The 26,411-nt window shown below is 50.8% G+C and overlaps 2 protein-coding genes across 4 annotated transcripts; one reads left to right on the top strand and one right to left on the bottom strand.

Moving 5' to 3' along the window:
• Positions 1-1,138: 1,138 nt before the first annotated feature.
• THOP1 (thimet oligopeptidase 1) lies at positions 1,139-11,692 on the bottom strand. Its single transcript, XM_014883052.2, has 13 exons — positions 11,549-11,692; positions 10,529-10,732; positions 5,945-6,093; positions 5,377-5,484; positions 4,491-4,593; positions 4,222-4,382; positions 3,560-3,695; positions 3,108-3,474; positions 2,738-2,939; positions 2,457-2,643; positions 2,111-2,239; positions 1,751-1,887; positions 1,139-1,646 (listed from the first exon to the last, which is right to left on the bottom strand). Exons 1-13 carry the CDS (start codon positions 11,562-11,564, stop codon positions 1,491-1,493), a joined length of 2,055 nt encoding a protein of 684 aa, XP_014738538.1. The 5' UTR covers positions 11,565-11,692; the 3' UTR covers positions 1,139-1,490.
• A 286-nt stretch (positions 11,693-11,978) lies between these two features.
• Positions 11,979-26,411, top strand: SGTA (small glutamine rich tetratricopeptide repeat co-chaperone alpha). 3 transcript variants are annotated; one of them, XM_088179335.1, is made up of 12 exons: positions 11,979-12,029; positions 13,333-13,470; positions 14,455-14,558; positions 14,739-14,820; positions 15,275-15,374; positions 16,085-16,189; positions 17,617-17,755; positions 19,170-19,232; positions 21,106-21,143; positions 22,021-22,110; positions 23,485-23,600; positions 25,244-26,411. In XM_088179335.1, the coding sequence occupies exons 2-11, from the start codon at positions 13,371-13,373 to the stop codon at positions 23,597-23,599; spliced, it is 936 nt and encodes a 311-aa protein (XP_088035461.1). In that variant the 5' UTR covers positions 11,979-12,029; positions 13,333-13,370; the 3' UTR covers position 23,600; positions 25,244-26,411. The 3 variants fall into 3 exon arrangements, with proteins under 3 accessions (XP_088035461.1, XP_088035459.1, XP_088035460.1); XM_088179333.1 differs by having other exon boundaries at positions 14,736-14,820; XM_088179334.1 differs by having other exon boundaries at positions 11,985-12,018; positions 14,736-14,820.

The raw sequence follows: 26,411 nt of genomic DNA, 5'->3' as shown, positions 1-26,411 counted from the left end.
CGAGGCTGCAAGGGCTGGGACACAAACCCTGGAGCTCCTCAGCTCCCGAGGAAGCCACTCCAAATCTCTGCCCTCGGGGACAGGAACACTGTGCCACAACACCCTGTGCCACACGGGGTCCTGGGGCACGCTGGGGACAGCCCTGGGGCACGCTGGGGACAGCCAGGGGCACATTTGGGACAGCCCTGGGGCACACTGGGGACAGTCCTGGAGCACATTGGGGACAGCCAGGGGCAGGTGACACAGCCCAGGCTGGCTGGGGCACACTGGGGACAGTCCTGGGGCACACTGGGGACAGCCAGGGGCACATTTGGGACAGCCCTGGGGCACACTGGGGACAGCCAGGGGCAGGTGGCACAGCCCAGGCTGGCTGGGGCACGGTGGGGACAGTCCTGGGGCACGGTGGGGACAGTCCTGGAGCACATTGGGGACAGCCAGGGGCAGGTGACACAGCCCAGGCTGGCTGGGGCACACTGGGGACAGCCCTGGGGCACACTGGGGACAGCCAGGGGCAGGTGACACAGCCCAGGCTGGCTGGGGCACACTGGGGACAGCCCTGGGGCACATTGGGGACAGCCCTGGGGCACACTGGGGACAGCCAGGGGCAGGTGGCACAGCCCAGGCTGGCTGCTGTCCCTCCCTCTCTCCCTCCCCTGGCGCTGCAGCCGCAGCTCAAGGCCTGGCACGGAGCCCAGGGGATATTTTTATCCTGGCATTTGTGTTGTTTGAAGCTGTCAGCTCGGGTGTTTTCACTCATAAACACAACCCTGCCCTGTCCCAGAGCTGACAGCAACACCCCGAGCCCCTGGCTGCCCTGGCATGGCACTGGGGTGGCCCCAGGATGACCCTGAGATGGCCCTGGGACATGTGGCAGCACACAGAGGACACGTCCCCAAAGCCCCTGTTCTGGGAATGCCTGCACGGGCCAGCTCTGTCCCCCCGGCAGGCAGGAAGGTCCCTGAGGGGCTCAGGGATGTTCCAGTCAATTCCTTGTGGGTTTTGAGTTCTGGGATCTCCCCGTCTTTACTGCACAGCCAAGAGCTGCCCAAAGATGGGGAGAGCAGGACTGTCCCTGCCCTGGGGACAGCTGTGTCTGCACAAACCAAGCCAAGGTGGCAGCAACAACAACAACAACAACAACAACAACGAGGTTTCTTAAAAGAGAAGGGATCTAAAAACAAAGATTCAAGTTTGGGAACTCCTCTCCCCCTCCTCCCTGGCTCCAAACGAGGCCAAAACTCACCCTGGTGCAGGCATCAGGTTCAAAGTTCAGCCAATTGGGTGTGGGTGACACACACAGCCCCGGGGTGGGTGACAAGGACAGGTCACCTCCGTGTCACCACAGAGCCCCAAAACCCGGGGAGGGGGGGGGGCTCGCAGTGGCAGCTCCAGGCAGGGGCGGCCCGGGGGGTGTTTGGTGACAGGAACCAGGTGAGGGCAGGTGCGTGGGAAGGAGTTTTTTTCCCCCCCCCCCACCACCACGCAGCACCTCAGGCCGAAGGCACCGAGTTGCTGTCCACCTTCAGTCCCTTGCTGGCCAGGAAAGCGTCCTGCCTGGGCTCCCTGCCCAGGAATTTCCTCAGCATGTCCGAGGCGTCCACGGAGCCGCCGGGGTGCAGGATGCAGTTCCTGTAATCCATGCCCACCTGCGGGCACGCACAGGGGGCAGGGGTGGGACCCCCGGCCTCGCCCCCCCCTCCCCCCAAAAAAACCCCATCCCTGCCCACACAGCCCAAACGTTCTCCCTTACCTTGCAGTTCATGATTCCCTCCTGCTTGAAGCGGGTGTGGAACATGTCCATGGAGTACACCTCGCTCCAGAGGTAGCCATAGTACTGGGCGTCGTAGCCACCGGCCAGGTGGCCAAAGGTGGCTGGCATGTTTGTACCTGAGGGGACACAAGGGGTCAAAAAAAAATAAAAAAAAAAAAAAAAAAACCCAAACAAACCCTTCCAGTGCTGTCCCAGCAGGTTCAGCTGTTCACAATCCACGGGACAAAGGGAGGAACTTTCCAGGCTTTTCCAGCCCCGCTTTTCCCAGAGCCAGCACAAACTGTCCCCGCCCAAAGGAATTTGCTGAGCCTGGAGGGACAGCGGGGTGGCATCCCGTACCTGGGGTGGCAGGGACACCCAGCACCTCCTCACAGAGCTGGGCAAACACCTCCACGGGGTCAGCCTTGGTCTGGGTGTGCAGTGCCTGGTCCACCTTGGCCAGCACGATCTGGCGCAGGTTGAAGAGCCCTGTTCCCAAAAAGAGGAGGAGGAGGAGGAGGCAAACTGAGGCAGCAGGGCAGGCTGGGTGGCACCTCTGTGTCCCTGCCATCACCCCTTCTCTCTTCCCACATGTGTGGGTGCCTTCCCCCATCCCCTCAGCACACCACGGCAAGGAAAAGCCTTTCCTGTCCCCACAGTGTCCCCTTCCCGTCCCCACACCCAGGGACCATCAATTCCCCCTCACCCGTGTTTGCCTGCCGGGATTTAATGAGTTTCTCCAGCAGCTCATCTGGGATGGGGCTCCCTGTTTTGTAGTGCCTGGACATGCGAAGCAGGGGCTCCTTCTCCCACACCCAGTTCTCCAACATCTGGGACGGAGCCTCCACGAAATCCCGCTCCACGTGTGTCCCGCTGAACATGGCAAACTCCGCCTGGGGGGGACACGGCCAGCTCGGAATTCCACGGGAAAAAACGGGATTGGGGGAGGGAAAAACCCCGAGCTGTGCCGGCACAGGGAGGCCTCACCTGAGAGCACAGCTGGTGCATGACGTGCCCAAATTCATGGAAGTAGGTCTCCACCTCGTCGTGCTGCAGCAGGGAAGGGGCGTCGGGCGTGGGTTTGGTGAAATTGGCCACCATGGCGGCCACCGAGATCTGCCGGCTGGAGTCTGGCAAGAGGCAGCCGGGCTGGAGGCCGAAGCAGGCGGCGTGGCCGTACTTCCCTTCCCTGGGGGAGCGACAGGAGGCTCAGGGATCCTTCCAAAAACACAGCTCCAGCCTCCCCCACTGTGCTCCTCTGTGACCCCACTGGTGACCCCCTCGGTGACAATCCCTGCACCCCACACATCGAACCTCCTCTTCCTCAGGCTCTGCTCCCCCCCGGGCCAGGCCTCACCGTGGGTACAGGTCCAGGTAGAACTTCCCGATGGTGTCCCCGGAGGACGCGTCCTTCACCGTGTAGAGCTGCACGTCCTCGTGCCACACCTGAGCCTTCTCCTCCAGGTGGAAGGTGAGGCCCAGCAGCTCCTGGTAGATGGCCAGGAGGCCCGTGGTGACCACCTGCATGGGGAAATACTCCTTGAGCAGGTTCTGGTCCACGCTGTACTTGGTCTCCTCCACCTGGTTCATGTAGTAGCGCATGTCCCACGCGTTGATGCGGTTGTCGAAGTCCAGCCCGCGCTTCTCGCACTCCTTCTTCTTCAAATCCAGGATCACAGCCCGCTCCTTCTCCCCCAGGGGCTTCAGCTTCTGGGCCAGCTCATCTAGGGGAAGCCAGGCAGGGTTGGGGTGTGGGATCAAGAGCAGCACACCCGGCTCGGGATGTCCCTGCTGGGCCCCAGGGCGTACCCAGGAACGTGGCCACCGTGCGGCTGCTCTTGGCCATGTTCATCTCCAGCACGAAGTCGGCGTGGGTGCTGAAGCCCAGCAGATTGGCCTTCTGAGCCCTCAGGTCCACCAGCTCCTTCAGGATCAGGCAGTTCTCCTGCAAGGCAGACGGTGAAGTACACGGGGGAGAAGGGAAACACAGTGGGAAGAAACAAAAATCCCGGGGGAGATCCCTTGGGTGCCCTGGGCAGTCCCAAATCCCAGGGCAGATCCCCTGGTCAGTCCCAAATCCCAGGGGAGATCCCTTGGGTGCCCTGGGCAGTCCCAAATCCCAGGGGAGATCCCTTGGGTGCCCTGGTCAGCCACAAATCCCAGAGGAGATCCCCTGGGTGTCCTGGTCAGTCCCAAATCCCTGGGAAGATCCCCTGGGTGCCCTGGCCATTCCCAAATCCCAGAGGAGATCCCTTGGGTGCTCTGGTCAGTCCCAAATCCCAGGGGAGATCCCCTGGGTGCCCTGGTCAGTCCCAAATCCCAGGGGAGATCCCTTGGGTGCCCTGGGCAGTCCCAAATCCCAGAGGAGATCCCCTGGGTGCCCTGGCCAGTCCCAAATCCCAGAGGAGATCCCCTGGGTGCCCTGGCCAGTCCCAAATCCCAGGGGAGATCCCCTGGTCAGTCCCACTGACCTCTTTGCACCTGGAGTTGAACATCTCCTCCACTTTCCTCCTGGTCTCGGGCACGTAGCACTTTTTCAGCAGGGGGAAGTAGTGTGGGTACTTCAGGGTGACCTTGAGCTTCCCATCCTCTGTCTTCTCCAGGGAGTTCAGGAAATCCTCAGGGAGCCCCCCTGGGAAAAGAGCAGGCAGGGGCTGAGGGAGAGGCCAGGATGGTCCAGGAATGCTCTGGGATGATCCAGTGCAGGCCCTGAGGGCCGTGCCAGCAGAGCAGCCCATACCCAATTCCTCCCTGGAGAAGGGCAGGAAGGTGGTGTCTTCATTGAGGTTCTTGTTGAAGTCTATGCACAGCACACTCAGCTTCTTCTTGATGGCTTTAATTTTCTTCAAAACACAGAGAATTGGGACAGAACTCAGAGCCAGGAGGGCACTCAGGCTGTGCCAACCCCGCTGAGCTGCCCAGCACCGAGCCTGGGCTTGGCTCTGACCCAGCCCAAGGGTGCAGAATTGCTGATGCTGTGCAGGCAGCCCAGCAAGGCTCCCTGTGCTCACACCTGGCACGGATCAGCCACCTCAGCAAGGTCCTGCCTGGCTCCTGCTGCCTCAGGAGCTGCAGGTGTTGCACTGACAACCTCCTGTCTCCTTATTTCACCTTTTCTTCTGTTTTTAACCCAGTTTTGAGCTCCTCTGCTGGTGCATGGTGAGAGAGGGAGGGCCCTGAGTGCCCTCACCCCAACTCCAGCCCTTGGCATGTGGGGATTTGGTGTTAATTCCTCAATTTCAGCTTCCCAGGAATCCCTTAACTCCCACTTTGTTAATGGAAAGGAAAAAGAGGGGGAGGGAGGCTGGAGACATCACCCAAAATCCAAAATCCCCAGAACCAGGGGGAAACCCCAAAGCTGAACCTGTGACCCTGCCAGGGCTCCTCTCCCCGTGACAGGGACAAGGGGGAATGGACTCAAACTGACAGGAACTAGGATTAGATGGGATATTAGGAAAAAATTCCTTTCTCTGAGGCTGGGGAGGCCTTGGCACAGATTTCCCAGAGGAGCTGTGGCTTCCCCTTCCCTGGAAGAGCCCAAAGCCAGCTTGGAGCAAGCTGGGACAGTGGAAGATGGGCTTTAAGGTCCCTTCAACCCAAACCAAACCAGGATCCTGTGCTCCCACCTCCTGTGTCTCCTCAGGGAGGTGGAGCCCGTTCCTTTTTCCCAGCTTGATCAGCCTCTCCAGGTACCTCTTGGCCTCGGGCTTCAGGGAAGCACTCTCTGCTTTCTCCTAAAAAAAAAAAAAACCAACAAACAAACAAAACAAAATTCCTCCTCCTCAGGGAGCTGCAGGAAGCTGCTTCCCAGTGGGAGTTCTGGGAACACCAGAGACCTGGGAAGAGATGGAAAACCCCCAGGGAAGGCTGTGGTTTGGTGCAGTGGTTCCTGGGCCACCTCAGGGCACAGGCTCCTCCCAGATGGCTTTAAACACATCACCTTTGTGCCATGTCACCATTTTGGGGGGGTGTTTTTTTGTGGATTGGATCTCCCAACAGCCCCTCAGCAAAGGGGTGCTCAAGGCTCTGAGTGAGGAGGGGCAGAGCCCCCAACCCCAAACTTCCCATCCCTCACTAACCAAACCCCACTCCCTCCCCAGCTCTGGGATGAGAGAGAGGGGGGGGGGAAAAAAAAAAAAAAAAAAAAAGGATTTGCTGGAATTCCAGGAGTTTCCAGGGTGGCAGGGCACACACCTGGAGCCACACAATCCTCTGGTACACGTCCTGCCTCATGCTCATCTCCACGTCGAACTCGGAGAGTTTCTTGTCGGCCTCGGTGCTGGCGGCTCGGATGGCCTTGCAGGGGGACACGTGCTGGGGGAAATCCAGCATGTTCCTACGGACTGGGAACAGAAAAGGACACAGGGATGGTGAATCCACGGCCCAGAGGGGTGGGCAGGACGAGAATTTAACGTTACACGAGGTTCTAGAGGGGTGAAAGGAAGTTTTGATAGAGAAGGAAGGAATTGCTGGGCCAGTCTGACTGGGTAACTGGAAGGCAAAGGGAGCTGGAAAGGGATTTTATGGCTTAGAACAAAGCATAAATCCACCTCAAACAAAAGATGTTTCCACCAAACAAAAGGATTTTCACAGGCAAGCAATGGTGCAGGTAGAGAAAAGATCTCAGAAATTTCCACTGCAGAACAAGTCCCAAAGTTTAACATGTGACTACTAACTGTGATGACTGGCTAGCCACTGACATAATATGGTAATTTTAGCAGTTTGGATGGGTTATTTATAAATTTAAGAGGTGTTGTGTGTGATGCTGATTGGTTGCCATGTATTAAGCTGCTCTGTAATGAAAAGTTTATAAAGAATTGTAACCAGAGCTAGAGGGGCTCCAGCACAGCTTGGCCACAGCCACCCCCAACTGCTGGGACCTCACCTGTGCAACAAACAGCGTTTTAAGGTTTATTAAATTAAACTGTGCCATGATCAGCACTTCAGGGGCTGGCTGAAGCCTGTGTCTCTCCATCTCTCTTGCACCAGAGCTCACACACGGGAAGGGAGAGGAGGGAGGTGCCTCTGATCCCTTGTGTGCCCTCCCTGCTGCCCAGCACATCCAGCCACAGGATTCCCACCACGATCCTCCCCAAATCCAGGGGAATTCTGTGCCTGTGAGCCCCCACCAGCTCTGCCCTGTATGGACACACATTGAGAAAGTGAGAAAATTACAGCCTGGAAAATATTCCAGGCTGGAGCTTCTCAGCTCTGTTCCCAGCCCATCAGCTGGTCCAGCTCAAGGCCAGGGAGAATTTCTCCCAGGGTGATGATTTGGTCAAAATAAAAAGGAATTAATAACAAAATCAAACCCCTGTTGTGGTGTGTGCCCAGGCCCTGGCAATGGGGTGTCTTCTCTCTGAACCAATCACCTTTTCTCTGCTCTGGGAGTTGCAGTCCTGCTATAAAACCAAGTGTGTTTGTGAATAAACTCGGCTCTTTCTTCCTGTCCCATGTAACTGTGCATCTTATTTCTGCCTCATTTAAAAATTTAAAACCCCTTCCCAGGGCTACACTGCCCCAGCTGTGGGGCCGCTGAAGGTTTGGGGTGCCCAGTGCAGGGCCAGGACTGAAGGAATTCCATGATTTCACCATTCCCTGCCTCCTTTAAAGTGAGAAAACCCTTTCCTACAGGAAAAAAAAAAAATAAAAAATCAAATCCACCACGGCCTGTCCTGCTGCAATTCCACTTGGGAAAACAGGGAGAACATTTCCCTGCCCTGCAAAACCTCCAAGAGCAGCACCCCAGGTGCTCTGCAGGCACCTGGATCCTCCCCCCACAGGAGCAGCTGAGCCAGGGAAGTGCTGACAGTCGTGCTGAGGTGAACATTCCTCCTGCTGAGCAAGAGGAATTGATTTTTTTCCCATTTATTTTAGAGGGAAAAAAAAAAAAAAAAAAAGAAAAAAGAACAGAGGGAGATGAGGCTGCTGGGTGCCCCAGACAGGTGGGACAGCTGGAGCACAGGTGGGGCTGCCTGAATTGTCCAGAAAGCCACAAAAAGGGCACAGCTTTGGTGCCATCACGTGGTGGTACTCTCCCCCCAAAAAAATCCCAGAGGGGTTTACTCCCATCAAAAAGAGAGCAGGATTTAGTAGCCCAAAAATTTAACCCTTCCCAAAAAAATCCCAGAGGGATTTACTCCCCAAAAAAATCACAGCAGATTTTGTTCTCCCCAAAAATCACAGCGGGATTTATTCTCAAAAAAAATCAGAGGGATTTATTATCATCCTCATAAAATCCCAGCAGGATTTACTATCCCAAAAAACGCCAGTGGGATTTACTCCCCAAAAAAATCACAGCAGATTTTGCTCTCCCCCAAAAAAATCACAGTGGGATCTACTCCCCCCTAAAAAAATCACAGCAGGATTCAGTCTCACCAAAAAATCAGAGGGATTTACTATCCCCAAAAAAATCCCAGCAGGATTTACTCCCCAAAAATCCCAGCAGGATTTACTCCCACAAAAAAATCAAAGCAGATTTTGCTCTCCTAAAAAATCCCAGTGAGATTTACGGTCCCCAAAAAAATCCCAGCAGGATTTACTCCCCCAAAAATCCCAGCAGGATTGATTCTCCCAAAAAATCCCAGCGGGATTTACTCTCCCAAAAAAGTCACAGTGGGATCTACTTGCCCAAAAATTCCCAGCAGGATTTACTATCCCCAAAAATTACAGCAGGACTGATTCTCCCCAAAAATCAGGAGATTTACTCCCCCCAAAAAATCCCAGTGAGATTTAATCCCCAAAAAAATTCCAGGAGATTTTGTTCTCCCCAAAAAAATCACAGTGGGATCTACTCTCCCCAAAAATCCCAGCAGGATTGAGTCTTACCAAAAATCAGATTTACTCCCCCCAAAAAAATCCCAGCAAAATTTACTCCTCAAAAAAACCCCAGCGAGATTTACTCCCCCCAAAAAATCCCAGCAGGATTTATTCCCCAAAAAATCCCAGGAGATTTTGTTCTCCCCAAAAATCCCAGCAGGATTTACTCTCCCCAGAAAAAAAAATCCCCAGCAGGAAACCAGGCACATGCAGAGCCATTGATGCCCTGGCCCAGGGGAAAATGAAGTGAGAGTTCCTGGTTTTTTTCTGAGCCTCTGTTCTTTGTGCTGGTTCCTCACTGGATAAACATTAAGTGGGGAAAAAATAAATAAAAAATGACATTCTGCTGGCAGCCAGGGGGAGAGAAAAGCAGGTGACAGCACACAGCTAAAAAAAAAAATATATATATATATTTAAAAAAATAATCTAAATAATCGTGATGGGAGTGACCCCAAAGCTTGGCCCTGGACACTCCCAGGGATGGCACAGCCAAGTCTCACCTTGCCAGTGTGAAAAACCAGCTCTGGGCTGCTGAAATTAAAAATTGAAACAATTTAAAAGTTTGATAAAGGACGAGAGGAAACAAAGATAATAAAGGTTTAACAGCTGGGTGCTTGGCATTTAGCCAAGAGCACTCTTGCTATTTTGAAGAGATTTTTTTTTACACACCTTTTTTATTGCATTTTCATAAGCAATTATGAATATTTAAACTTTTCCTTGAATTAGTTCACACTTTTCAAGAACTGTTCAGCATGGCTCTTTTTTGGGTCTGTCTGTTTAGAGCATGTGCATTTTTTGGCCGTGGTTTTATTATTGTTAGTATAATAATAATAATGATTAATTAGTTCCCTTTTTTAATATTACTTCCAGTTTGGGCTTTGGTTCATACTTTTTACAGGTGCAGGGGGTTTTATCTTTTCTATTTTTTATCTTTTATACATCTTTTGGATGTCATCTTAGCCAAGTATGCAGTTCAATTATTACAAGCATAACTACATAACCACCTACTCCACTACTATGTCTAATAAAAACTATGTATTTATAGTTATGAAAATTAATTTTAATATTGCATTATATAATAAAATTGCATTATTGGTTATATTATTATAATATATATTGCATTATACAATAAAAGCTACTTTTAACTTTGCACACATAACATCTACTTTAACATTTGCCAAAAGCCAATATTAAAAGATGTATTTATAACACTAGGGAAGAATTCCTGCCCAATTTCTCACTGTGTGCCAGCAGGAACAACTCCCCCTGCCCAATCCCCACAAATCCCAGACTCCCATTCCCCCCTGTTATAAAAACCTGTTCTTTTATTGGCTTTTCACAAATATTAAAATGAATGCTCTATGCATAACGTTGGAAAACTTTGCTGTAGGAATACAGAAATTAGAAAGAGCAGTGTGATAAATACATTTTTTTTTTTGGACTATAAATGGTGATGTAAAAAGCTTTTAGTTCATGTAACTAACTCAGAGAATGGTAAAAAAAAAAAAAAAGACAATCAGGAAATTCTTCACATTTTTGGATTATCCCCAATGAAGATCAGGGGTGATGAACACCAGAACTGCAGGGAAGGAATTTATTGATCTCCATTATCAGCGAGTGTGCTGACAAGAAGGAGCCACGAGGAGAAATTGAAATTAAAAAAATTAAGAAAAAAGATTTAAAAAATTTAAAAAAAAAATTTAAAAATTAAAGAGGAAGTTGATGTACAGGTTGAGGGGTGTGATTTTGAATAAAATGCATGAAGGTCTATGAATATGCAACAGGTCGATGCATTTAAAGAAATGTTTCCTGAGTTAGTGCGTGCTCTTGGCTGAACGTCAAGCACGCGGCCGTCACAACCTTTTGCTTTATTATTTCTCCCTTATTACCTTTCACTAAACCTTTCAAAAATCCAACAGGAAACCTCAAACCTCCTTTTCCACGCCCTCAAATCCCCACCTGTGTATTCCACCTCCACGTCGGCCAGAGCCTTGAGGGTGTTCTCGTAGTTGACCTCTCCGCGCTCCTGGGCTCCCACGCGGTCGTACACGAGCTTGGTGCTCTCGGTCAGCTCGGTGGCCATGGCCTCGATCTGCTCGGCCGTCAGGTCCCAGCGCAGCTGCCTGGCCACGAGCCGCGGGGCTTGGCTGTCCACGACATTCCCTGCGGGGACAGAGCCCTGAGCTTCGGGGGAAGGAGCGCGGGAGGAGCGCGGATCGTTCCCCGGATCGTCCCCGGGGAGGAGCCCGGTTCATTCCCCGGGAGGAGCCCGGATCACCCCCGGGAGGAGCCCGGGTCGCCCCCGGATCACCCCCGGGAAGAGCCCGGATCATTCCCCGGGAGGAGCCCGGATCATTCCCCGGGAGGAGCCCGGATCACCCCCGGATCGCCCCCAGAGGAGCCCGGATCGTTCCCGAATCACTCCCGGGAGGAGCCCGGATAACCCCCCGATCACCCCCGGATCACCCCCGGGAGGAGCCCGGATCACCCCCCGGATCACCCCCGGGAGGAGCCCGGATCACCCCCCGGATCACCCCCGGATAACCCCCCGATCGCCCCCGGATCACCCCCGGGAGGAGCCCGGTTCATCCCCCGGGAGCTTTTCACCCTCCCGGTGGTGATAAATCCTCCCCCGAAACCCGACTCCGTGCCCCGCCGAGTGCCCGTGCCAGGGACAAGGCCGCGGGGCACAGAGGGCACTTGGCGGGCAGAGGAGTCGCCCTGAGAGGCCGCCTCTGGCCCCGGCCCGCTGGCCCCGGCCCAGTCCTGGTGCTCCCGGTCCCGTCCTGCCTGCCCCGGTCCGGTCCCGCTGCTCCGGCCCGGTCTCTCTGCCCGGTCCCTCTCCCCTCACCCGCTCCCCCGGTCCCGTCCTCCACCCCCGGCCCCGTCTCGCTGCCCGGTCCCTCTCCCCTCACTGCTCTCCCCACTCCCCGCCATCCCCTCGCCCTCTCCCCGCTCTCCCCATCCCGCCGCCGGTACCTGTCGGAGGGGCCATGTCGGTGGTACCGGGAGGCCCCGCGCTGCTGACGAGGCCAGAAAGAAACCGGGCCGGCGCCACGCACCGAGCATGTGCCCCGACCGGAGAGGCGGGCGGGAGAGCGGAGCATGATGGGAACGTGGAGGACCGGGCCGCTCCGGCCTCGCTCTCGCGGCACCGGGACCGGGGAGCGGGGCCGGTTCATCCCCGCCGTGACCCTCGGAACCGGCCGGGAGCGGCCCCGGGGCGTGTGCGGGGCGGGCGCGGAGCATCCCCGGGTCCCGCCCGCCCGTTCCCATGGCAACGCCTCCGCGCGTTGCCGTGACAACGCCACATCTCTATGGTCCCGGTGTGGGCGTGGCTTCCTTCACAGACCACGCCCACCGTGCATTATAATGAGGGGCGGGGCCGTAGTGGCGCCTGCGCGCTGCGGGCGCGGCGCATGCGCAGAGCGGGAGCGCGCCCGGCCCAGGCGAGTGTCCGGTGAGCGCGGGGGGACCGGGGGACACCGGGGACACCGGCACCGGGACGGGGCTCCCACCGGCACCGCTCCGCCTCCAGAGCCGCTCCTGCCGGGCCGTGCTTCCCGCCGGCAGCCTGGGGGCAGCGGCACCGGGTGCTCCGGGGGGGCGGGACCGGCCGGGACGGGCCGTACCGGGAGCGGGCTGTGCCCCCCCGGCGGGGGGGATTTCTGTGTCTCCGGTTCTGCCGGTGCCAGGCCCGGAGTTGCCCGTCCCGGTGCCGGTGGTGGCACCGGCGGGACCCCGCGGTTTCTCGGGGCTGGCCCGGTTGTCTCCACCGGGGGAGGCTCCGGGCGCTGCTCCCGGGGCTTTGGGAAGCCGAAGGGGCAGCGGTGCCTTCCCCTCTCCGCCCGTCCCGGGGCCCGCCGGGGGAACGGGAGCTCAAACGGGCCCGCTTCGCTTCTGTTGGACTCATGAAATCGAGTTTATTTCTCAATTAAACGAGCCTGGGTGTGCTACAAACCCAATTAACGGGCGGGAGGGGCAGAGCTGGAGCCGCTTTCCCTCGGGAATTGCCGTGGGATCGCTGGGAATTCCCAGCCTCGGGTTGTGCTTTTTGGGGTCTCTGTGCTTTGGGGTTTCCCTCATTTTCCCTGCCAGGACAGGCTGGCACAGCCCTGGCTACCAAGGGCTACCAAATTCCTTCTGCTCTTGGCTTTGCTTTCAGCTCCAAGCCGTGCTCGGGGAGCAGAAAATTGGGAATTTTTCCTGGGGAACTCCTCAGTGCTCCAGGGGTGCTTCCCTTGGCGGGGTTGTCCCAAGCAGAGGCTGAATCCAAGCCTGGAGAATTCCTAAAGAATATCAGAGGGTGAATCCAAGCCTGGAGAATTCCTAAAGAATATCAGAGGATAAATCCAGACCTGGAGAATTCCTAAAGAACATCAGAGGATAAATCCAGACCTGGAGAATTCCTAAAGAATATCACTCTTTGAATCCCTAATTTCTGTCTCTCCAGAATGTTTTTTAATCCCTTTACCTTTTCAGTCACTAATTTCTGTCTCTCCAGATTGATTTTTGAAGCCCTTTACCTTTTGAATCCCTAACTTCTGTCTCTCCAGAATTTTTTTTTAAGTCCTTTACTCTTTTAATCCCTAATTTCTTGACTTTCCAGGATTTTTTTTCATCCCTCTACTCTTTCAATCCCTCTATTCTGTCTCTCCAGGGTATTTTTTCATCCTTTACCCTTTTCAATCCCTATTTTCTGTCTCTCCAGGTTATTTTTTCATCCCTTTACCCTTTTCAATCCCTCTTTTCTGTCTCTCCAGGGTATTTTTGGGAAGCCAGGAGCAGCCTCAGCCCCAGCATGGCAGACCAGAAGCGTCTGGCCTATTCCATCATCCAATTCCTGCACACCCAGCTCCAGAGTGGCAGCATGTCCCCAGATGCTCAGGAGAGTTTGGAAGGTGGGTGGCTTCACCTGGCTCTGCCAGGCCAAAATTTGGGAGAATTTGGGCAAATTTGGGAGAATTTGGGCGAATTTGGGCGTTGTTTCCCTATTTTCTGCAGAACCTGGCTGGAATTTTGGAGTGGATTTTTTCCTTTGGGGAGTTATCCAGGGATGCTGGTGGCTTGGCTGGTTTCTGATTTTTTTTTTTTTTTTTTTTTCCCCAAGAGCAGCTTAGCTGGAGGCAGGGATGGGGCTCCAAAGCCTCCCTGATCCCTTGCTTGGAGATTTAGAGGCTTCATCCTCTAAGGTGAAGAGCAGAGCCAGGAGGGTTCTGTGTGGGGTGGGAGCTGGGAATTCCCTGATTCCAGAGAAAATTTAGGATTGTTTCTTTTTCCTCTCTTGCTCCCCCACAAAATTCTGTCCCCCCCAGCATTTTTCCAGGCCTTTCCAAAAATGCAGGGAGAGCACTTGGATTCTTAAAAGGTCTCCTTAAGGAGCTTAAGGTTTAATTCTTGATTTGTGGGTTTGTCCCAGTGTGGGGTTGGGGGGGGGAACATTCCTGCTGGGAATGGGATATTTTGGGATGTGGGATGTGGCAGGAGAGCTCTGGGATGCTTTTCCCTGGGAGCAGCTTCCCAAACGTGCACAGAGGAAGGGAGGAGGTGGCTCAAGGGTCCCCAGATTTCCGGGGGGATTTTTGGATCTCTCCTTGGAATTCTGGGCCATTCTCACATTCCCAGCCTGATTCATTTCCAACCCTCCAGGAATCCCTGAGGGGGTGGGAATTGGGGTTGGCTCCATCCAGGATATCCAGAGGGAAGCTTTGCCTGGCTCTGAGTTTTGGCAAAATCTGAGGGCACAGCCCAAAAATCCCATCTGGTGTGGAGAAAACACTGATTTTTTTTTTTTTCCTCTGTTTTTTTTTTTTTTTTTTTTGAGAGATGAGAGAGAAGGATAAACATTTATTAATTAATAAATTAATAAATTTCCCTTTTTCCAGTGGCCATCCAGTGCCTGGAAACAGCATTTGGGGTCTCCATGGAAGACCAAGGGCTGGCTGTGTCCCAAACCCTCCCTGAAATATTTGAAGCTGTGGCAGGGAAGGTGAGTGAGGGAATGCCCTGAATTATTCCCTTTTTCCCTCAGCTCTGCTGCATTTCCCAGGATCTGCTGCTCCCCTTGGAGCCGTGTGGGAGGGGAACGTTTTGGGCTGGGGGGAAAAAAAAAAAAAAAATGGGAATTTTGGGAATCCTCATCTGAGCTTCTCCCTTTCCTTGCAAGGAGCTGGAACATTCCAGAACGAACTCAGAGCCCATCACCCCCTCAGAAGATGATGTGGCTGAAGCTGAAAGACTCAAGACTGAAGGTACCAAGCCCTGGAGCAGCTGGATAATTAAATTTGGTGTTAATTGGGAGAGGATCTTAATTCCCTGGCACCTGGGGCTGCTTGGAATGGGGGGAGAAAAAAAAGGGAATGTTTGTATTTCTGCTTTTTGCTCTCTGAGCTGCAGGAGCGTGGGGAAGTTTTGCTGCCAGGAATGTTTTTTTGGATCAGTGGGGGGGATTTTTATCCCAAAAAAATGCTGTGGGGTGTGGAGCAGAGCATCCCACCCTTCCTGCTCTGCTCTGGCTTTTTCCTGGGGAAAAAGTGGCATGAGTGTGGATGCAGCCCTTCCCCCTGAGGTGATTTTTTTTTTTTTTTTTTTTTTTTTTTTGGGGATTCAGGATGAGGAATTCTGGGATTTCACACTGACAAACCTCTGCCCTGTGCTATTCCCGTGGATCCAAGCCTTTTTTTTTTTTTTTTTTTTTTCCTGCAGGAAATGACCAAATGAAGGCAGAAAACTTCGAGGCTGCCGTGTCTTTTTATGGAAAAGCCATCGAGTTAAACCCATCCAATGCTGTTTATTTCTGCAACAGGTACAGAGCAGCTCCCCCAGACTCCTGAATTATCCAAAATCCCAATTTTTTTTTTTTTTTTTGGATCCTCTGGGGTTGTGGAGCTGTGCTTTTGGTGCCTCCTGGCACCCGTGGGTGGGATGTGGGTGTGGAAATGGAAATGAAGGCGCTGGAGGGGTGAGGAATTGCCAAGGAATTCTGCCATGGGATGTGCTGGGAATTGAGGGATGGAAAATCAGCGGTGGAAAGGGAGAGGTTTCTGTGATCTTGGATAAAACTGAGTTTAAACTTTAATTTGATTGAATTCCCTGGGAGCTGGGATGGACCTGGACACGGGGAGGTGGATTTTGGGTGGGATTTTGGGTTTGGATTTTGGGTTCTGTATGAAGGGGTCACTGCCCCTGAGGTTTGGGGCTGGTGCCTCTCAGAAACTGGGAGCTCGAGCATAAAAAACAATTTTATGGTTCAAAAAAACCCCACAACTTTTAAAACCGAATTTTTCCTTTTTGGGAAACGTTGAGGGATGAGGGAAATGAAGGGAATTTTAATCCTGGAATGCCACCAGCAGAAGTGAGAACCTGGATCTGTGCAAAGCTGGGCTTGGGGTTAAACCCAGCTCAAACCCAGGCTGGGCTCAGCCTGGAGGGGCCAGGCTTGACTTCCTTTGGGATTTTCCAGCTTTTCAGCATTCCCTACATCCTGATTTTTTTTTTTTTTTCCCATTTTTCCAGAGCTGCTGCCTACAGCAAACTGGGGAATTATGCAGGAGCTGTGAGGGACTGCGAGCGAGCCATCGGCATCGACCCCAACTACAGCAAAGCCTACGGCAGGATGGGGTGAGAAATTCCCACATTCCCTCGGGAATTCTGGCTCCCTGGACACCCCAGAACAGGGATTTTATCAATCTGGTCCACCATGGAAAAATTCCTGCAGTTTCAGGTTTTTAGGGTGGAGAAAATTTCATATTTTTCAATTTTTAGGAAGCTCGTAGGGAGAAAAATTGGATAAAAGAAGTGACAGAAAATCCCCTCTGTGATTTGATTTTTATTTTCTTTCCTTATGGAATTTTGAATCCCTGAAAATTTCTTATTTCTCAGTTTATAGAAAGTTGGTGGCAGCAATTGGATTTAAAAATGACAAAAAAAACCACTCTGTAATTCTGATTTTTATTTTATTCCTGCTGGAATTTTGGCTCCCTGGACACCCCAGAACAGGGATTTTATCAGTCTGGTCCACCATGAAAAAATTCCTGCAATTTCAGTTTTTAAGTTGGAGAAAATTTCATTTTTTTTCAATTTTTAGGAAGCTCGTAGGGAGAAAAATTGGATAAAACAAGTGACAGAAAATCCCCTCATTCACTTTGATTTTTATTTTCTTTCCTTATGGAATTTTGAATCCTTGAAAATTTCTTATTTCTCAGTTTATAGAAAGTTGGTGGCAACAATTGGATTTAAAAATGACCAAAAAAACCACTCTGTAATTTTGATTTTTATTTTATTCCTGCTGGAATTTTGGCTCCCTGGACACCCCAGAACAGGGATTTTATCAGTCTGGTCCACCATGAAAATATTCCTGCAATTTCAGTTTTTTAGGGTGGAGAAAATTTCATATTTTTCAATTTTTAGGAAGTTCATAGGGAGAAAAATTGGATAAAAGAAGTGACAGAAAATCTCCTCAGTCACTTTAATTTTTATTTTCTTTCCTGCTGGAATTTTGAATCCTTGAAAATTTCTTTTTTCTCAATTCTATGGAACTTGATGGGGACAATTGGATTTTTAAAATTACCTATAAAACCCATCTGTGGCTTAGAATTTTTATTTTCTTTCCTGTGAAATTTTATTTAATATTTTAAAAAAATTTGATATTTTTAATTTTTTTAGGGAGTTGGTGAAGGCAACAATTGGATAAAACAAATGACAAAAGGTCCCTCAGTGTCTTTGAATTTTATTTTCTTTCCTGCTGGAATTTTGAATCCTTGAAAATTTCAATATTAATTTTAAGAAAGTCGGTGGGGACAATTGCATTAAAAAAAAAAAATTAAAAAAAAAAAAAAAAAACTTCTCTGTGACTTTGATTTTTATTTTCTTTCCAGGCAGTTTTGACTCCCTGATAAATTCCTTCTGTTCCACCTTTTCAGGGCAGAGAAAATTTCATATTTCTCAATTTTTCCACGCTTGGTGGGGGACAACTAGATTTCAAAAAAATACAAAAAAAACCCCCATTTTATAACTTAAATTTTTATTTTTTTTTTTTTCTTTCCTAGCTTGGCCCTCTCCAGCCTAAACAAACACACAGAAGCTGTGGTTTATTACAAAAAAGCTCTGGAATTGGACCCAGACAACGAAACCTACAAATCCAACCTCAAAATTGCTGAGCAGAAAATGAAGGAGACTCCCAGTCCTGTAAGTCCTGCAATTTGGGAGTTTTATTTCCATTAAAAAGGGATTTTTTTGGGTTTTTTTTCAGCTCTAAAAGCAGTAAATGTTTTTTTTGAGGGGTGTTAAAATGAAGATTTAAGGTGGAGGGTCCTGCTGGGAGATCCCACTGAAATCCAGAGGGGAAATTCCTGGATTTGGGAAGGTTGGGAGCAGCTGGAGCAGGATCCTGGTGAGGCTTTTGCACCAGAAATTTCCATTTTGGGAATCAAATCTCTCCAAATTTCACCTTTTTTTAAAAATTTTCTCTGCACCTTTTAAACAGCACCAAACGTGGTTTTTAATATTTTTTTTTGTTTTTTTTTTAACACAAAAGTTTTTTTTTTTCCATAAAAAACCTGGAGGTTTTGCTGTTCCAGGCAGGAATATCCTCATGGATCATTTTTGGGGGGATTTTTCCAGAGGGTTTGGATACTTTTTTTTTTCACTTTTTTCCCCATTTTTTTCAGGGTTCAAAGTTTGGATTTGGGATCCTTGCAGGACCTGGAGGGAGCCTGCAAAAAAAAAAAAAAAATAAAAAATAAAAAAAAAGAGGGAGGGATTTTTCCAAAGAAAGGGAATTCTGGGAGAGGGGTGGGTGGGATGATGAGAAGGAATCCTTGGAAAGGAGGGAGGGGCTGGGATGGAATTCCCAGAAAATTTGGGAATCCTTGGGAGTGTCCAAGGAAAGAAGAGAAACCTCAGAGCCTAAAGGGGCTCCAGGAGAGGGATTTGGGATAAGGGATGGAATTTTGGGATGCAGGGAATGAATTTAAACTGGGAAAAGGGAATTTGGGTGGGATTTTGGGAAGGAATCTTTGGATGTGAGGAATCAAGACCAGGTTGGAGAAGAAAAATTCCAGGGAAATCTCAGAGCCACTTCCAGAGCCTAAAGGGGCTCCAGGAGAGGGATTTGGGATAAGGGATGAAATTTTGGGATACAGGAAATGGATTTAAACTGGAAAAGGGGAATTTGGGTGGGATTTTGGGAAGAATTCCTGGCTGTGAGGGTGCTGAGGGAACGGGATGGAATTCCCAGAGGAGCTGTGGCTTCCCTGGATCCCTGAAATGTCCAGGGAAAGGCTGGAGAAGAGAAATTCCAGGGAAATCTCAGAGCCTAAAGGGGCTCCAGGAGAGGGATTTGGGATAAGGGATGGAATTTTGGGACTCAGGGAATGGATTTGAATTGGGAAAAGTGAATTTGGGTGGGATTTTTGGGAGGAATTCCTGTCTGTGAGGATGAGGATGGAGGAGCTGTGGCTTCTCCATCCTTGGAATTGCCCAAGGCCAGCCTGGATCCTTCATCCCAGAGCATTCCTGATGGGATCCCCTGGCTGTGGGAGCCCTGGGAATGAGGGTTGGGATTTTGGGAATAACAGCAGCTCGGCTCCTTCCCTTACAGACGGGCGGCCCCGGGGGCTTCGACCTGGCGGGATTGCTGAACAACCCCGGCTTCATGAGCATGGTAACTGTGGGGTGGGGGCTCCCCGGGGATCCCTGTGGGGTGGGGACTCCCCGGGGATCCCTGTGGGGTGGGGGCTCCCCATGGAATCCCTGTGGGGTGGAGACTCCTGGGAATCCTCCCCATGGGATCCCTGTGGGGTGGGGACTCCTGGGAATCCTCCCCATGGCATTCCTGTGGGGTGGGGACTCCTGGGAATCCTCCCCATGGGATTCCTGTGGGGTGGGCTCTCCCCAGGGGATCCCTGTGGGGTGGGGACTCCTGGGAATCCTCCCCATGGCATTCCTGTGGGGTGGGGACTCCTGGGAATCCTCCCCATGGGATTCCTGTGGGATGGGGACTCCTGGGAATCCTCCCCATGGGATCCCTGTGGGGTGGGGACTCCCCATGGGATCCCTGTGGGGTGGGGACTCCTGGGAATCTTCCCCATGGCATTCCTGTGGGGTGGGGACTCCCCAGGGGATTCCTTGGGATGGGGACTCCTGGGAACCCTCCCCATGGGATTCCTGTGGGGTGGAGACTCCTGGGAATCTTCCCCATGGGATTCCTGTGGGGTGGGGACTCCCCATAGGATTCCTTGGGATGGGGACTCCTGGGAACCCTCCCCATGGGATTCCTGTGGGGTGGGGGCTCCCCATGGGATCCCTGTGGGGTGGAGACTCCTGGGAACCCTCCCCATGGGATCCCTGTGGGGTGGGGGCTCCTGGGAACCCTCCCCATGGGATCCCTGTGGGGTGGGGGCTCCTGGGAATCCTCCCCATGGGATTCCTTGGGATGGAGCCTTTCCAGGAGCTCTCCCCACATGGGATTCCTTGGGATGGAGCCTCCCTGGGGGCTCTCTCCACGTGGAATTTCTTGGCGTGGAGCCTCTGGATTCTCTCTTCCCATGTGGGATTCCTTTGGGCTGGAGCCTCTCCAGGAGCTCTGGTGTTTCCCACGTGGAATTCCCTGGCCTGGAGCCTCTCTGAGAGCTTTTCCCAGCTGGAATCCCATTGGGATGGAGCCTCCTGGGAACCCTCCCCACATGGAATTCCTTGGGGTGGATCCTCCCTGGAATCTTTTCCCAATCCCTGGAGCTTTGTGGGAGCTGCTGCTGTTCCCTCCAGCTCCAATTTGGGATTTTCTCCATGGGCTCTTCTGCTCTTTGCTCTTCTTTTTGCCTTTTTCCCAATTTTCCTGGATTCCCAAGGATTCCCTTTGGGGTTGATCCTGCCCTGGCCCTGGTTTCAGTTGGAAACAATAATTCATGTCGAGGTTTTGGTTTATTAATTTGAATTTTTTTTATGTTGTGAGATAGAATTAGGAGGAAGGCAAAGCAGGTTTAACTTTAAATGGTACCCCCAAAAAAAAACTTTATTAGTTCATTAATTATATAATATAAATCACTAATTAATATTAATTATATAATTAGTATTATTTATTATTATTAGAAACTATAAGGAGTAAAAGAATAAAAATTAAGACATCTATTCCTCCCACACACACTTTTTTTTTTTTTTTTTTGCACTGAAAACATACAGAAAATAACTTAGTTTATTATTTTTAAAATAGTCTTTTATTAATTTACTGGGAAGAGGAGAATTTCCTCTTCTGTTTATGGAGATTTCTTTATAAGAAATAATTTTTTTCTGTGGTCTTGATGTCACAGTGATCAGCTGAGAAAGAAATTTTTAATTAAAGAAAAGAATTCTGAGTGATCAGAATTCCATTCTTTAATTAAAAAGTTTTTCCCATAACTATTATTGAGGACCATATTTATGAGGCACTCTTTAAAAATTATAACAATTAAAACAAAAGCATTTATTTATTATTTTAATTTTATTCTTTTATTCAAAAGTGTTTTATATTTTAATTTTTAAATTTTTTTTTAATACAGGCCTCAAATCTCATGAACAACCCCCAAGTACAGCAGCTGTGAGTAAAATCCTGCTTTTATGGATTCCCTCTTGGAATTTGTGGGTTTGGCCTTTCCTGGTTGGGAATTTGGGTCAGGAATGTGGGGAAGGGCTCAGAATTCCCCAATTCCCTGAGCTGGGGTGGTTTGGGATGTGCTGGGAGAGGGATTTGAGTAAAATTATTCCAGAGGGGGATTTTTGGGATTTTTGGGATGGATGGGATTTTCTGGGATTTTTTGGGATGGATGGGATTTTCTGGGATTTTTTGGGATGGATGGGATTTTCTGGGATTTTTTGGGATGGGATGGATGGGATTTTCTGGGATTTTTTGGGATGGGATTGATGGGATTTTTGGGATTTTTTGGGATGGGATTGATGGGATTTTTTGGGATGGGATCACGGCCCTGGACTTGGCTCTGCTGCAGTTCTGTGGGATTTCAGGATTTCCCAGCTGGGTTAAAAGGGGAATGTTCCCATTCCTGGATGGCTGTGAGGAGCAGCTCCGGTATTTTAAGGAAATTAATAAATTCCCAAATCCAGGGAAGAGCGTGGGGGCAGGGAGGGACCCTCCAGAGCCCCAAAATCCTTGGATTTTTGGGATGAGACCACTCAGCTGCCCTTGGCTTCTGGAATTCCCGAGGGAATCCAGGGAATTCTGTCGTGGATGCAGAGCAGGGCTGTGATCCCATAAATCGGGAAATCCAGATTTCTGACGTCATGATAATTATTCTTATTTATTGTTCAGCTTAATTAGTTATTATAGATGATCCAGGGAAAGCTGGTGCAGGGAATTGCCGGGGTGGGAAGTTGTTCCCATTCCCAGGGGTTTTTTTGGGGGGGGATTTTTCCAGGTTTTTTTTATCCCAGTCCTGATCCCGTTTTTTTCCTCCTCGCAGAATGTCCGGGATGATCTCGGGAGGTCACAACGCCATGGGGGCGGCCGGGAGCAGCCCCTCCACCAACGACCTGGCCAGCCTGATCCAGGCGTGAGCGGGGGACAGCGAGGGGGACAGCGAGGGGACAGCGAGGGGACAGCGAGGGGACATTGAGGGGACAGACTGGGGATAGCGGGAGGACATTGAGGAGACAGCCTGGGGACATTGCGGGGACAAACTGGGGAACATTTGGGACATTGAGGGGACATTGAGGGGAACAGACTGGGGACATTGAGGGGACAGCAGGGGGGACATTGGGAGGACATTGAGGAGACAGCCTGGGGACATTGCGGGGACAAACTGGGGGACATTTGGGACATTGAGGGGACAGTGTGAGGGACAATCGTGGGGACAGCAGGGGGACAAACTGGAGACGCCGGGGGGACATTGTGGGGACACCCTGGGGACAGTGGGGAGACATTAGGGACAGACTGGGAACAGCAGGGGGACATTGAGGGGGGCAGTGGGGGACATTGAGGAGGACAGCCTGGGGAGAGGCTGGAGACATTGAGGGGACAGCTCGGGGACATTGAGGGGGACAGGTTGGGGACAGCAGGGGGACATTGTGGGGACAGACTGGAGATAGTGGGGCGACAGCCTGGGGACATTGTGGGTGACAGCATGGGGACAGACTGGGGACAGTGTGAAGACATTGTGGGGACAGCCTGGGGACAATCCTGGGGACATCATGGGAACAGCCTGGGGGGATAATCCTGGGGACAGCTTGGGGACATTGTGGGGACAATCGTGGGAGACAGGCCTGGAGACAGCCTGGGGGGATCATTGTGGGGACATTGTGGGGACAGGCCTGGGGACATCCTGAGGACAGGTGTGGGGACACTGATGTCTCCCCTGATGTCCTGGTGTTCCCCACTGTCCCTCATGTCCCCGTGTGTGTCCCCGCTGTCCCCACTGTCCCTGATGTCCCCATGTCCCCGTGTGTGTCCCCATGTCCCTGCTGTCCCTGTGTGTGTCTCCTCTGTCCCCACTGTTCCTGATGTCCCTGCTGTCCCTGATGTCCCTGATGTCCTCGTGTGTCTCCATGTGTGTCCCTATGTCCCCATGTGTGTCCCCTCTGTCCCTGATGTCCCCGTGTGTGTCCCCGCTGTCCCCAATGTCCCCGTGTCCCCGGTGTTCCCTGCTGTCCCTGATGTCCCTGTGTGTGTCCCCATGTCCCCGTGTGTGTCCTTGCTGTCCCCATGTCCCCACTGTCCCTGCTGTCCCGTGTGTGTCCCCGTGTGTGTCCCGTGTGTGTCCCCTGTGTGTCCCGTGTGTGTCCCCTGTGTGTCCCGTGTGTGTCCCCATGTCCCGTGTGTGTCCCCATGTCCCCGTGTGTGTCCCCATGTCCCCGTGTGTGTCCCCATGTCCCGTGTGTGTCCCTGCTGTCCCCTGTGTGTCCCCTGTGTGTCCCGTGTGTGTCCCCAGGGGCCAGCAGTTTGCTCAGCAGATGCAGCAGCAGAACCCCGAGCTCATTGAGCAGCTCCGCAGCCAAATCCGCAGCCGGACCCCGAGCGCCAGCAACGAGGAGCAGCAGGAGTGAGGTGGGAACAGCTGGAATTCCTGATGGGAACAGCTGGAATTCCTGATGGGAACAGCTGGGATTCCTGATGGGAACAGCTGGAATTCCTGATGGGAACAGCTGGAATTCCTGATGGGAACAGCTGGGATTCCTGATGGGAACAGCTGGGATTCCTGATGGGAACAGCTGGGATTCCTGATGGGAACAGCTGGGATTCCTGATGGGAACAGCTGGAATTCCTGATGGGAACAGCTGGAATTCCCATTGGGGAACAGCTGGAATTCCCATCGGGGAACAGCTGGAATTCCCATCGGGGACAGCTGGAATTCCCCCCATTGGGGAACAGCTGGAATTCCCCCCATTGGGGAACAGCTGGAATTCCCCCCATTGGGGAACAGCTGGAATTCCCCCCCATTGGGAACAGCTGGAATTCCCCCCCATTGGGAACAGCTGGAATTCCCCCCATTGGGGAACAGCTGGAATTCCCCATTGGGAACAGCTGGAATTCCCCCCCATTGGGGAACAGCTGGAATTCCCCATTGGGGAACAGCTGGAATTCCCCCCCATTGGGGAACAGCTGGAATTCCCCCCCATTGGGGAACAGCTGGAATTCCCCCCCATTGGGGAACAGCTGGAATTCCCCCCATGGGAACAGCTGGAATTCCTGATGGGAACAGCTGGAATTCCCCCCATGGGAACAGCTGGAATTCCCCCCATGGGAACAGCTGGAATTCCCCCCATGGGAACAGCTGGAATTCCCGCATGGGAACAGCTGGAATTCCCCCCATGGGAACAGCTGGGATTCCCGCATGGGAACAGCTGGAACTCCCCATTGGGGAACAGCTGGAACTCCCCATTGGGGAACAGCTGGAATGCCTGATGGGAACAGCTGGAATGCCTGATGAGAACAGCTGGAATTCCCCATTGGGAACAGCTGGAATTCCCCCCCATGGGGAACAGCTGGAACTCCCCCCATGGGAACAGCTGGAATTCCTGATGGGAACAGCTGGAATTCCCCCCATTGGGGAACAGCTGGAATTCCCCCCATGGGAACAGCTGGAATTCCCCCCCATTGGGGAACAGCTGGAATTCCCCCCCATTGGGAACAGCTGGAATTCCCCCCCATTGGGAACAGCTGGAATTCCCCCATTGGGGAACAGGCAGAATTAATTATTTAATTAAAATTGAAATAATTGAAATAAGATTAAAACAATTTTAAAATAATGCAAGGAATTAAAATTATTATTAATTAAAAATATGAATCTATATTACACATATATTTTATTAATATTTAAATTAATAATTTTATAAAAATTGTTTTCATATAAATTTTTAAATCATGAAAAGAAAGTAAAAGGAAAAGAAATTGGAATTGAAGCAAAATTAAAATAAAAATAAAGTGAAGTAAAATAAATGAAAAGCAATTAAATTTGAAATACATTAGGCTGAAATAAAAGACAAACAAAACAAATTTATAATATAGAAAAGAAATTAAAATAAATAGAAATACAAATAAATTAAAATTGACCTAAAATAAATTCAAAATGAATTAAAATCAAAATTAACAAAATAAATGAAATGAAAATAAATAAAAATCAGCCCAAATTAAACCCATTCAATTCCCATTTTCCCCAACTGAATTCCCTGTTTTTCCTCTCTCTGCAGCCTCCAGCAATTCCAGGATTTGCTTTTCCAGCTGGAGCTGTGTCCGTGTTGCCATTTCTGCACTTGGAAGTGTCCAAGAGGGGGAAAATCCCAAACCCAGAATGGAGAAAAACCGGAAAAATTCCCAAATTTTCCGTGCCCTGCATGTCCCCTGCAATTCCCATTTCCCCCCCTGCTCCTCCCATTTTTTTCCCTTTTCCATATTTTATTTTTTAGATTTTTTTTTTTTTTTCCTGGCAGCGCTGAATTCTGAATTTCCCACCTGGACTGGGAGAATTTCACTGGGAAATTCCCAAATTCCCACAGAATTTGCTGCCTGGGATATTTTATTCTTGATTTTTTTTTTTTTCTTGGTTTTTTTTTGAAGAATTTCCAAGCAAATTCTTCATTTTTTTTTTTTTTTTCCCCCCAATTTTCCCTTTGGGAGCCACTTCCAAGAAGTGTTTGAGTCCCTGCTCATCCCCAGCCTGGAATTCCTGGGATTTTCCACCTTCTGGGAATGAGGATTTTGCTCCAAATCTGGGATTTTTGGGAATTTTGCTGCTCCCTTCTCCAGGATCCACAGGGGGGAAATCAGGACTGAACCTCCCCACAGGCATTTTTTGGGTTTTTTTCATCCCAAAAAAAATCCTGGAAAATCCCATTTTGGGTGTGCAGCAACTCTGGAAAAATGGGAATTTCTCCCATGGAATGTGGGCAGGGAGGGAGTGAAGGTGTTTTTAGTGTGTTTAAAGGAATTTTTTCCGGAATTATTTTGAATTTTTTCTTTTTTTTTTTTTTTTAATTGCATGTCCGTGATCGGCCTGGCTGGGGTGGGGCGGAGGGAAATCCAAAAATTCCCGTTTGGATCCAAATTTTTGGGATCCAAAATTCGGGATTTGAGCAGGGAGGAACTCCTGGAGCCGCCTCAAATCCCACCAGAGAGATTTTTTTTTTTTTTTAATTAAAAAAAAAAATCCAAAATGGATTTTTAATCCCGTTTTTTGGCTCCTGGGGGAGGAGGAGCCCCTCTGGAACGTTCAGGAGATGGAAAAAAAAAATCATGGAAAAAAAAAAAAGTGATTTTTTTTTTTTTTTTTTTTTTTTTTTTTTTGGTCGGGGCTCCGTGGAATTCATGTGGTTCGTGTCACTCGTGAGGAATAAAACCATTTGGACACTTTGGTTGTTA

This window comes from Sturnus vulgaris, chromosome 26, assembly GCF_052056855.1.
Source record: "Sturnus vulgaris isolate bStuVul1 chromosome 26, bStuVul1.hap1, whole genome shotgun sequence".
NCBI classification, from domain to species: Eukaryota; Metazoa; Chordata; class Aves; order Passeriformes; family Sturnidae; genus Sturnus; species Sturnus vulgaris.
This window is presented reverse-complemented; position numbering and strand designations above follow the sequence as displayed.

What these genes read in the sequence shown, in the direction of transcription:
- THOP1 (XM_014883052.2), bottom strand. An exon ending in CACGGTGGCCACGTTCCTGG is followed by an intron (nt 3,475 to 3,559) that starts GTACGCCCTGGG and finishes GGCTTCCCCTAG; the next exon opens with ATGAGCTGGCCCAGAAGCTG. An exon ending in GGGTGTCCCTGCCACCCCAG is followed by an intron (nt 1,888 to 2,110) that starts GTACGGGATGCC and finishes GTGTCCCCTCAG; the next exon opens with GTACAAACATGCCAGCCACC.
- SGTA (XM_088179333.1), top strand. Translation starts at nt 13,371, where the DNA reads ATGGCAGACCAGAAGCGTCTGGCCTATTCCATCATCCAATTCCTGCAC. An exon ending in AACCCCCAAGTACAGCAGCT is followed by an intron (nt 21,144 to 22,020) that starts GTGAGTAAAATC and finishes TCCTCCTCGCAG; the next exon opens with AATGTCCGGGATGATCTCGG. An exon ending in CTGGCCAGCCTGATCCAGGC is followed by an intron (nt 22,111 to 23,484) that starts GTGAGCGGGGGA and finishes GTGTGTCCCCAG; the next exon opens with GGGCCAGCAGTTTGCTCAGC.